The sequence below is a fragment of the Phyllostomus discolor genome, chromosome 2, assembly GCF_004126475.2.
Source record: "Phyllostomus discolor isolate MPI-MPIP mPhyDis1 chromosome 2, mPhyDis1.pri.v3, whole genome shotgun sequence".
Lineage (NCBI taxonomy): Eukaryota > Metazoa > Chordata > Mammalia > Chiroptera > Phyllostomidae > Phyllostomus > Phyllostomus discolor.
Window position 1 is genome coordinate 148,629,352 of NC_040904.2, and position 11,989 is coordinate 148,641,340.

Consider the following 11,989-nt stretch of genomic DNA (forward strand, 5'->3'; position numbering starts at 1 on the left):
AGGTTTACAGTTGTTCATATGGAAAATAATACAATAATTAATAAATAATAGAATTGTTTCATGTACTCATAACTGTAAGCCTACTTTTGCCCCACCCTGTATATAGAAAAGGATTTTAATAAATATTTGTTGTGCCTTATGATAGCTAAAACAGACTTTTCCTACCTTTGCCTTTGTGAAATCTAGTTGCTTGGGAGGTATTTCTTATTGAAAGGTGCTATTAACGTAAAAAGACTGATGCTAGGATCCTAGGAAAACAGCAATCTAAACAATTGACACAAAAAATTAGTTTTATCATCAGGTAGCATTTACCTTATAGGAAAGACTTATGCAATTTACGATTAGGTGTGTGTTACTTTCATATGTTGGTGTCAGAAAGCTGGAATCAGGATTGAATAACACTATACACCAATAAATTTTCCATGATTTGATCAAAGCTCTTTGAAGGAAAATGTTATTAAACATTTATCTGGTGAAGTAAGGCAAACTCTTTAATTGTTCAAGTGTCAACTATAATAATAGTTCTGATATTCTATTTTGTAAAACAATTGGCACTTGCATAGCTTTATTCACAGACACACATTTTTGTAGAGAACTACATTTTATTTCCCTCATGCTGTACAGTCGTTCTATTTGGCTCTCACTAAGAAAGGAGATAAAGAGCAAGCTAATATGTATGGTAAATTGATTCCATTTTAAGTTATAAGTTGTAAAGATATAACATGGTAAGTATTGTTGTATAATTAAATTCTACTGTATGTTTATGGGGAAAAAAGCTTAAAAGTTTTAGTATCGATATACATGAAAGCAGAGGGAATTTCCTAACATGGAACTTGGTAGCATGTTTGTTTACTAATATATCAATTTTGAAACTAAAAATGTATTGTTTTTATTATAAGTAAAAGAGCAGCATACAGTTATTTTTTTGTTTAGTTAAGGTAAAAGCTAGATCCTAACCTTTGCATTATTTCACAACATATTTTCTTAGAAGGTGAATATAATCAGCTACCAGTTTTTACTAGTCTGAGGTACTTGAGGGCTTACTACCTTGGATGACTCAAGGGTACTTCACATTCAAAAATATTTTCAAAATACTTTACAATCCATTTTAAAAGACAATACTCTTATAAGGGAGGTCATGATTAACTCACTTTCACTGTTAAAAAGATACAGAAAGTTGAAATAAAAGAACTTGTCCTGTACCTCATGCTTTTTTTCTATAAAGTTTTCAAATCATAGTGCCAATAATAATTTAACTAATACAAAACCCAGCAGTGTTAAAGTCATATTTAATGTTGGTTAACTCCTACTTAGTGTCTTACTTAGAATGTAATATTCCAACTTTGGTACACAGAAACATTTTTTTCTAATATAAGTTAAACACATTATTTGTCATAGACTGTTCTTTAAAAGTTGTTTAAAAAGACAAAAACACAGCACACCTTGAAAAATTTCCTAGCAAAATTTTTAAGTATGTAATTCTCATGTAAGGCACTTCCATGCTTTTTCAAATAAGTTTCATAAAGTTTTCATTTTTTTGTAATCAAGTTTCCATAAGTCATACAGTAGTAACATTATTTCAAGTAAAACTTGAAAGTACCCAATTTTGGCATAATTTTCTTAAATACCTTTACCTTTGAATAGGATAAAGGATGGGCTTCAAGATCTATGCAGGCTAATCTTAACTAAAAGTACTCTTGATCTACTTTAGATTTAGAGAATTGTTAACGTTTTATCTTGTTGCTCTTGTTCAAGAATCTTGAAATCCTCCAAAGGAAGACTGCTTAAGGCAGTTGGCAAAATGTGTTCGGATGTGCCCTTAGGTAATATGTTATTTGCTTCTAGATTCTTCACCAAACATGTGGCTTTGATCCATCTTCGAGTTGCTCTGCGTTCTTTTTGTAGGCAAGTTTTCATTTTCCTTCTTAAGTTTGCTATTTCCTTTTCCAGTTTAATTATCCTTTTTTTTGCCTCCATAGGATTCCTAAAGGCGTAACTATGTTCAAGTAGCACTTGTTGACTATTAATGTTTGATTTTAAATTAGATGGTCCAGTTGGAATACAGCTGTTGTTTTTCTTCAAAAGATTCCGTGACTTCAGTTTCTGGGCCAAACAGAATTAGAGGTTTGAACATAAGTTATGGAATATCATAAATAAATAAATTTTGCCCAGGCTTGTGTAACAGTATATAAACTGCTGTTTTTTAAAAGGTGAAGGGATTAGCTAAAGAACATATATGCATGACCCACAGATGTGGACAAAGGTGTGGGTTGTGCCTGAGGAGAGGGGGCTAGATGGAGGGGAGCAAAGGGGGAAAAACTGGGATGACTGTTATAGCATAAAAATAAAACAAATGTAAAAAAATAAAAACATTTTAAAAGTTAGAAAACATCTGTATCTATATAACCATGGACTCAAGTTTCTCAACTGACTGAATTAACTCCAGCCACCCATTTCTTTTTGTCTTCCCCCTGCAGCACAGGTGGCAAACACAAGGCCCAAGGGCCGAATCCAGCCCTCCACTTTGTTTCTTCCAGGTGGTAGTGTAGAGCTCTCGCTTAACTGTTCAGGAGTAGTTAACATTTATACAGTCACAAAATTGCATTCAGCCCTTTTGAAGGCAACTTCAATGCTGATGGGGCCCCAGATGGAAATGAGTTTGACACCCCTGCACTACGGAGAGATATAAACATTGGTTTGGAAATAGACAATGGACTTCCAAGACCTCTTCCAAATTACTGAATATGATTCTATGGAGACTTTAAATATCCTTTGCAATTTACTAAGGGCAATATAATGTATTTAGACCTTTGGCTTATCTGTGATACTGATATAATCTCTTTTCTAGGTAAATACTATTTTCTCAGTTGATTAATATTTCAGACCTGAGGCCTACTTAATAAAAATATATTTCCAAGTACCAAGCTCCTGAATAGATTTCCTTATTAATTGTTCAGTTACAGCTTCTACTCAAGTATTTAAAATGTGGGCAGAAATTTTTGCCCAAATCAGGAACTTGAGAACCATCTTTTATCACTTTCATTCAATTTGTCATCAAATCCTATTAATTCTATATCCTAAATATCTGTATCATGAATCATCTTCTCTCCAGCATTCTTAATGCAACTTACTGCCCACATCAGGCCTTTAACATATCTAGCTTGAATGTTTAAAACTTCATTGATTTCTACCTCATTTTGATTCTTACTAATCCATATTCTGCTACCAGAATAATTTTTCTACTAGACTTGATGTTTCTGTACTGGCTGAATTTCTCTTTGTCTCTCCATTATCTAAAGAAAAAGAAATCTTTACATGGCATATTATACCACTTAGGATTTTACCCTATTGTGCCATTCATGATCTTGATTTATACTCCAGCAATACTGTCATTTGTAGTTCCCAGATTGTATCATAACCTCATAACTTTGTATCCTTTGTTCATTTAACAAACATTATTGAAACACACAGGAATTTACTTATGAATTCTTGGGGACACAATAGTGAACAAATTAGACAAATATGGTTCCTGTCCTCACAAAATCTGTAATTGGTATTCCCTCTGACTAGGGGAATTGGTAGGGATTATTTTTTGACCTTTATATCCTCACCATCTGACTTACATTCTGACACAATGTAAAGTTTAGTAAATATTTGAATGAGTATGTGATCAAAATGTTAAAAGGAATGCTTCAAATGAATATTTGTGTTCTAGGTACCAGGCAGTATTTGAGTTGCTGAGAATTTAGAAGTGAAAAAGGCAAAGTTTTTGCCTTTCTGGAGCTTTTCTAATATCTGTGATAACTGGTTTACCACCATCTCCCCTCCTATTCAGATATTAATTCATGTATACTTACAAATTCATCTATCATAAATAACTCAGGAAAAGCAGCAGTTTTTCCTCTCTCAGAGAAAGCTGCCTGTCCTCCTTTTCAAAGTTAAACTATTTTTTTCAGTCTACTGCTTTTTTTCAATGACCCTGTTTTTATCAATTAGCTTTTTCCTCTCTGATCAGATCTACCTTAACTACATAAAATACTGTTTTGATGCATTCATTCTAAACCTGAATTCTTTTCTCCCTTTGATGTATCATTTGGTGACAGTTGGTTATTTTCCATGTACCCCTCAACCCATCAGTTTTTGTTCTGTTAGGCCAAGAACCCTCTCCTAATTTCCAAAATCCAAGGTGAAGCCCAGGCAAAATGCCTGAGTTCTATGAAGTTTTCTGTTATGACTCTCTCTCATATTCTTTAGTATGGCTGTGGTATTCTTTGGGAGTAGTGCTCTTTAAGAACTTACCACACGTTTTGTATGTCAGCTTAAAATCAGAGCTGAGTAATGCTAGATGTTTCATTACTCATTTGTTTTACAAATGGTTATTTTTATGAATTATTAATTGGTAGTAATGCAAAATTCCAGTTTAGGAAAATAGTTTGGGCCAGAAGAATATTGGAGTCAGGAGACCTGAGTTCTAATTCTAGCCTGCACCTTTACTGCGCAAGAGGAAATTTTGCAACTTCTTTGAGGCATATCATATATTAATTTAATTATATTCTGAGCTGTTCCATTTTATAAATAAAAAAGAACAGGTTTTAAAACTAGGGTTACAAAAAAAAAGCAACATTACCTACCACAGACTTTATATGGGTACAAAAATCAAAAATGGTTGGAACAGCATCCATTTTAAGTCGTCGAGTTTGTCCTGTTAGGTCAAAACAGGAGGCTTCAAAGTGCTTTGAACAAAGAAAAGTGTGTTTTCCTGGCACAAAATTTTTGCGCCTGGTTAGGCGAACCCATTCTTTTCTTCTTTTAGGATCCAAAGGAAACCTTAAAAAAAAAAAAGGCAACTCAAATTGCAACTATGACACTTCTGTTTGCACCCAAATGGTTAAGACAAATTTTAAGTGGTGATGATTTAAAGTGTCTTCAGTTTATACACAATGAATTTAAATTCCCAATATTCAGAACACTGGAACAGGAACCAATTCATGCTAATTTTTATAAGTTGTAAAAAAATAATAAAAACCTTACTTGAGTGGTTTTATTTTTCAGGGCTTCGAAAAGAGATTTTTCTTTCTATTCTAGTCCTTAACATAGGCAGTAAAAATACACAAGACTAAACTGATCTAGGCCAGGGCCGGGTAGCTCAGTTGGTTAGAGCATCGCCCCACACGCCAAGGTTGTGGATTTGATCCCTGGTCAGGACACATACAAGAATAAACCAATGAATTCATAAGTAAGTGGAACAACAAATTATGTTTCTCTTTTTCTCTAAAATCAATTTTTAAAAAGCTTACACAGAACCTTATAAGCAGGAATAACAATGCATAGATCTGTTGCTGATATACATGGTTAAGACAAATCAATTTATCTACAGATTAAATTTTATCAAAGCCTGAATAGATTCTGGTATTCTTTCCTGTGTTCAGATATTTAATGTTTTCTTAGCTCCTTATGAAACTAGTGCTTCAAATTGAAATTCACTTGGCCAAGGTTTTTAAATCTGTGTTTAAAACCAACAATTTATAATAATAATTACCAACAATTTATTTGATTTTGGATAATGCTTTTACACAGCATCAAACATAATTATGTTTTGTATGTGTTTTTTGGATTTCTCTTAGTATATTCAAAGACTGGTAGATATAGCCCATAATTGAATTCAAGTAGTAATAAATCATCCTATAAATATTTTTAAAATAACATAGTAGTGACAGATTAATATTTTTGTCTATACCATAATAGGACCAGGCTTTCAGAAACATTAGATGTTTTTTTTTTAAAGATTTTATTTATTTATTTTTTAGAGAGGGGAGGGAGAGAGGGAGGGAGGGAGGGAGAGGGGGGGAGAGAGAGAGAGAGAGAGAGAGAGAGAGAGAGAGAGAAACATCAATGTGCCGTTGCTGGGGGTCATGGCCTGCAACCCAGGAATGTACCCTGGCTGGGAATCGAACCTGGGACACTTTGGTTCCCAGCCCACGCTCAATCCACCGAGCTACGCCAGCCAGGGCTCAGAAACATTAGATGTTTTGAAAAAAAAAAATCAATATTTTAAACAATGCTATCTTGCTTGGGTCTTTAATAAATGGCCGAATGCTTCTTACATATCAAGCACTGTCCTAGGCACGTCCCAAGCACTGAACACATAGTGGTAAACAAAACTGACCTACTTTTATGGTATCTGCCTTCTTATTAAGGGTATACTGTAATGGAGAAGATAGAGATTCTGACAGCTGGATGTAATAGAAAAGAGTGATGAAGAGAACACTGTCTCTGGAGTCCAATGAAGGTGTCAATTCTGGTTCCTTTACATAATAACTGGGTGACTTTAGGCAAGTTATGCAAACTTTTTAGGCCTTAGTTTTATTATTATATAAAAATACCATCTATAATGCTATCCAATGTGGTTCTAGAGACTGAATGAGACAATGGGCTAAATGCTTAGCCCAGTGCACAGTATATGGTAAATACTAAATAAATGCTATTTGATATTATAAAAGTAACTACAAGTGTCGTGAGTGTTATAAAAGGTTAAGTACAAAGTGAAATGGAACCATAAAACTCGAAGAGCCAATCTAGTCAGGAGGCTTTGATAGTAGGAATTAGCTAGGGGAATTAGGGTGGGAATAGTGAAGAATGTTATGACATGAAATGATGCCAGAGAGCCTTCTAAGTTAAAGAATAATTTTGAACTTTTTCCAAAATGGAATTGGTAAGCCATTACAAGGCTTAACTTAGAGGGCATATTGTTAACAGAAAATGTTTTAATCGGCTATTAAACACAACCATTATTAAAAATTAAATTATGCAAATTTACAATACATTAAAAAAAGGTAGTAAATACTAAAAGCCCATTACTTCCTAATCATTTTAGTATTTCTTATATCCTTAAAACCATTTGTCCGTTACAGCTGTACAGTATAAATGCTATATAGAATAGTGTGATACTACACATTTCCTCCCAACTTTATGATCAGTGATGTCGGTAGCTGGAAACCAGCCAGGGTATTTGTTATTTATATCGTAGGATTCCAGCAAGTATTATGAGTCAGGCCTTTCCTCTTTCCCTGGAGATTTTGTTGTTCAACATTTAACAACACATCACTGATTACAGAAGAGATGTTAGGAATACATGAAGGGAAGCAATGAACCAGTTTAGAGGTTATTGTAATAATCCTATTGATAGGGAATGGTGAGAAGTCAAGGAAGGATGACCTCCCAGGGTAGGTCAGGGTAGTTTCTGGGTAGATGTTTTCATTTACTGAGAAAGGAACTGAAGAGAGACCAGGGAAATACTGAAACACTTGGCCTATGGGTCTGAAACTCATTAGAGATTTGAACTGGAGATAATTGATTTTGGAGGCATCAACAAGTAAATGTTACCTGAGACCAGAGAACAGTTTGAAATCTTTTTTAATAAAAGAGGGAAGACCTAGGTCAGGTATAGAAGAGAGGGGCTGGTAGAGTAGGTAGGCCACAAAATTAGTGTCAATTCAAAAGTAGACAGTATTTCCTGGAAATGATCATATCCCATGAAAAAGGAATGTAGGAGTAACTATTCATGTTAGCAAGCGCAGTTTCAGATTATTGGCAAGAACTAGTCTGCATTGGGCTGAGTAATAGATAAGAAAAAGGAACCCTGGCTAGTGTGACGCAAGCACCAGCCTGAGAATCAAAAGGCTGCTGGTTTGATTCCTAGTCAGGGCACGTCTGGGGTGTGGGCCAGGTCCCCAGATGGCGCCATGTGAGAGGGAACAGATGGATGTTTCTCTCCTTCTCTCTGTAAAAAATAATAAATAGAAATCTTTAAAAATATTTTTAAAAAGAAAAATGGAGATACTTTAGGCAATGTAAGTTGTACATGGGAATACTGGTCTACTAATGTCTTACGAGAATAGTTAGTAGTTTGTACTTATAAAATAGAAATGTTTTTACCATATTACTTTGTAACCTAAATTTTTGCATTACATATGAAAATGTCAATTTCATTGGTGGCAAATGGTCAAATATGGAAAGGAAGTATACATGCTACTGCACCACTGTGCATCTTTTTAATGTGTTTTTAAAAAATATTTTATTTATTTTTAGAGAGAAGGGAAGGGAGGGAGAAAAAGAGGGAGAGAGACATTAATGTGTGGTTGCCTCCCATGCATCCCCGAGTGGGAACCTGACCTACATGTGCCCTGACTGGGAGTCAAACCAGGAATCCCTCGATTTGCAGGCCTATGCTCAATCCACCGAGCTACACCAGCCAGGGCGGACTGTGAATCTCTTAAACATTCAATATTGCTGGTGTCCTGACTCTTCCTTTTCCCTCATATTCCCAATGAAATGATAAAATACAGTAGCTTCTCAAATATTTCTCAGATCTTTCAACATCTTTCCATAATTGTTTCCATCTGTACTGTTAGTACCACTCTAGTCTGGGCCACTGGGTGGACTCGCCCTTGTTTTATGACTGGCTCCTGTTTTTTCTCTGTCAACTCTTAACTCTTTTACTCTAGTGCTGGCTGTGCCAGCAAAAAACATTGTGTAGTTCAGTTGACACTGTCACGGAATTTCCCTGTGAAAGAAACAGGAGGTAAATGAACATTCTTTAAGAAGTTTCTTTCTTATCAAATTTATCTCTTGACGATGCTTAACCAGCACTTTCAATAACATTATGCTCAGACACTTCTGCCAGAGGAATTTTTAAAATATGTACATTTAATCATGACATTCTTTTAAAACCCTCCCTAGCTTTTCAAGTACTAATTGATGAAATAGAAAATCTTTAAAGGTGCAAATAGAACCAAACTTGTGTCACTATTTGGTCTCATTTGAAATTTTACATCCTTTGATAAGTGTTCTTTGACTTTACAAGGCTGAGTCAGGTTTCCCTGAATGTCTTTTCTGAGGCACTTAACTGTAATTATGTTTGTTTTTCTTTCTCATTACACTCTAAACTCCAGGAATATAAGAATTTTCTGGATCCCTAGCACGATGTCAGGCAAATAAGAACTTGGTACACATTCAATGGATGAATGAATAAAGCACTACACTTGCAAGAAGCAGCTGGAAACAGAAACATCACAAAGATTTTTTTTTAAGTGGCAACCTTTAATAAGGGTGTACATTTAGTTATCATGAGGTAGAAGAAAGGTCAAGGATATAGTTTTCTACATTCTAAGAGTGGATTAAGTTATGAGTTATATAAAATCAAAACTTTCTGCACTTAACTTTTTAATGCTTTTCTTCAGCCACATGGCAAGCACTTACAGAGAAGGTAAACACTTACTGTATTTCTTGTACTGTTCAAAGTGCTTTCCAGAGTTATGATTTGAGAGAACTAAAGAGTTTTTATTGGTCTTCCAGCAAACGAAGAAACAAAAACAAAAACAAAAACAAAAAACACCGCGGTTCTTTTTACTACTGTTCTAGTACGAACAGAAGGCTTATCTTTTGTACTTTCACTAACATTGCTTCATTCCATGACTATTATCAATGATGAGTAAATTCCTCCGCAGAGTTCCCTGTCAATTTAGCTAGCAAGAATTACCTGGTTTTACGGTAATACAGTGGTCTTTTAAATTGATTGCTGACATGAACAGGAAGATTTCTTATGGCGTCATTAATGTAAAGATCGGCCTAATACATAAAGGTAAAAAAGGAGAAAATTAAGGTATCTCCTGTCACTTTTACAAGGAGTAATCACCGCGCAGAACTTGAATTTCTTTCATAAAGTGAGTAAATCTTCCCTGAATGGAGAGAAAAATTGGACAGATTTGAGAAGTACACAAAGAGAAAATAGAGTGCTTAGCTGCTAGCACGTAGGTACTGAAGTTATTAGAATTCGTAGAATTCTCCTGTTCCTTTTACAAAAGCAATAATCAATCTAGCAGCTCGCGTTTCCGCTTCATCCCCCTCTCCCTGCCCAGGTTACCTGTGGAAGCTGATGTTAATGTGCTTGTTGTAGGTAGTAGCACAGCCCGCCGCGGCGCAATTGGTCGGCATTTCACTTTCCCCCACATTCGGCGGCGCCGTAAGCCTGTGTTTGAGGCGCCGCTATACTTCCTGTGGGCAGACTGGGCAAGGGTGGCAGGGGAAAGGCCCACCGAGCTGAGTCGTGGAAGCGGGGTGGAAAGAAGGGGTGTGTGTGTCTGTCGGAAAACAGGGGTCAACCTCCCCTTTCTCTTTATTAATATGGCGGACCTAAACCAGTAGATCCGTCAGTCCTAGAGCTCCACTAGCCTTCCTTTGCCTTCACCAACATGGCGGGCCAACCTGACCCCCTACTGGCCCCCAAAAGGAAACGGGACTACTGCGTCTCTTCAGCAGCTGTCCTCCAAGCAATTAAAAAAAGAAATGGCATTACCCACTGTCCCCCCCCTTATTACTACGATGCTCTCTCGAGGTGGAGATTAGGAAAATGCCCGCCCACCCTTTCACGCACCCAGAAATTCCAATCCCGAGACCGAGGTGGGCGTGAATTGTAGACTTGAAGGACAAACCCGTAGAGAGAAAAGAAAAACTACAAGTCCCACTGAGAATCACGTTGTCTTAATAATTATCGCGGTAACTGAGTGTCTTGTTTCCTGCATGCAGCAGGAAGTGACGTCAATGGCAGAGCCACTTCCACAGTCCATTTCTCGCGAGGCGGAAGAGCCCCGTTAGCGTTGGAGCAAGGGGGCGCTAGGGTAGGGAACTGGGTTGCGACGGTCCGGCGAGGAAGAGCTGGGGTGCCGGGAAGTTGGGGAGCAGAGCCCGCTAGGTGTCCGAGTACGGTAAGGCCGCACCTACGGAACCTGTTAGAAAAGAAGAGAACGGAGGAGGAAGGCAGTTGTCGGGCGGTTCCCGGGACGGAGGGCTGAGGTTGTGTGGAAGGCGCTGTTCCTGGGATGGCGACCGCAGATCCTCCGGCCCCGGCCTCCAGTGGCTTCTCGCCCAAGGAAGAGGGAGAGCTGGAAGATGGGGAGATCAGCGATGACGATAACAACAGCCAGATACGGAGCCGGAGCAGCAGCAGCAGCAGTGGCTGCGGGCTGTTACCATATCCGCGGCGAAGGCCTCCTCACCCGGCCCGGGGCGGTGGATCCGGCGGAGGCGGTGGCTCCTCGTCGTCCTCGTCCTCTTCTCAGCAGCAGCTGAGGAATTTCTCACGCTCGCGGCACGCGTCGGAGCGGGGCCACCTCAGGGGACACAGCAGCTACCGACCCAAAGAGCCGTTCCGGTCTCACCAGCCCTCCGTGCGGATGCCTTCGAGTTCACTGTCCGAAAGCAGCCCCCGGCCGTCCTTCTGGGAACGGAGCCACCTCGCCTTGGACCGTTTCCGCTTTCGAGGCAGGCCGTACCGGGGTGGGAGTCGCTGGAGTCGGGGGCGTGGAGGGGGTGAACGAGGAGGCAAGCCGGGGGGCAGACCACCTCTGGGAGGAGGAGCGGGATCCGGATTCAACAGCAGTCAGAGCTGGCGTGAGCCCTCTCCACCTCGGAAGAGTTGTATCCTTAACGTGGCGGTCGGCCCTGGGTGTGTCAGTCAAGTTCCCTTTAACGTCATTACTCAGTCTGAGATGAGTAACTTTTCTGAACCGCCAGAGCCTCTTGTTTGTTACTGTGTCAGTATACTTAAAGTAAGTTGTTCTTTGATAATTCCCATGTGTCACGCTGTAGTGGTTTTTAAAAGTGCTTTATTGGGTACATTGCTTTTTAACTTTACCCTATCATGGTTTGGGGCCATGATAGTGAATCTAACAGTTTAAAATCACATTCGTAATAATACACCAGAAACCCAAGTTTCGTTAGCATTTGTTTTTTTCCTGGTACAGAAACTTTGTATGTGAGGTTAACATGGATGACTAGAGGGAGAAAACATACATAGTAAAATAATTTGGGGAATACTGTTCTTTTGTCATATTACACTTCGACATTGTAAATTACGGAGTTTCATTAATCATAATACCGCCGTTTTTATTTGTGACTTTATTTTTACCTTTATTCTTACATACTGGTGCTT

General features: G+C 38.1%; 1 protein-coding gene across 1 annotated transcript; it reads right to left on the reverse strand.

The window, feature by feature from the left end:
- Positions 1-595: 595 nt before the first annotated feature.
- Positions 596-10,627, reverse strand: THAP2 (THAP domain containing 2). Its single transcript, XM_028532804.2, has 3 exons — positions 9,923-10,627; positions 4,632-4,827; positions 596-2,103 (listed from the first exon to the last, which is right to left on the reverse strand). The coding sequence occupies exons 1-3, from the start codon at positions 9,991-9,993 to the stop codon at positions 1,714-1,716; spliced, it is 657 nt and encodes a 218-aa protein (XP_028388605.1). The 5' UTR covers positions 9,994-10,627; the 3' UTR covers positions 596-1,713.
- Positions 10,628-11,989: the final 1,362 nt, after the last annotated feature.

What these genes read in the sequence shown, in the direction of transcription:
- THAP2 (XM_028532804.2), bottom strand. Translation starts at nt 9,993, where the DNA reads ATGCCGACCAATTGCGCCGCGGCGGGCTGTGCTACTACCTACAACAAG. An exon ending in ATTAACATCAGCTTCCACAG is followed by an intron (nt 4,828 to 9,922) that starts GTAACCTGGGCA and finishes TTTTTTTTTAAG; the next exon opens with GTTTCCTTTGGATCCTAAAA. An exon ending in GTACCCATATAAAGTCTGTG is followed by an intron (nt 2,104 to 4,631) that starts GTAGGTAATGTT and finishes TGTTTGGCCCAG; the next exon opens with AAACTGAAGTCACGGAATCT.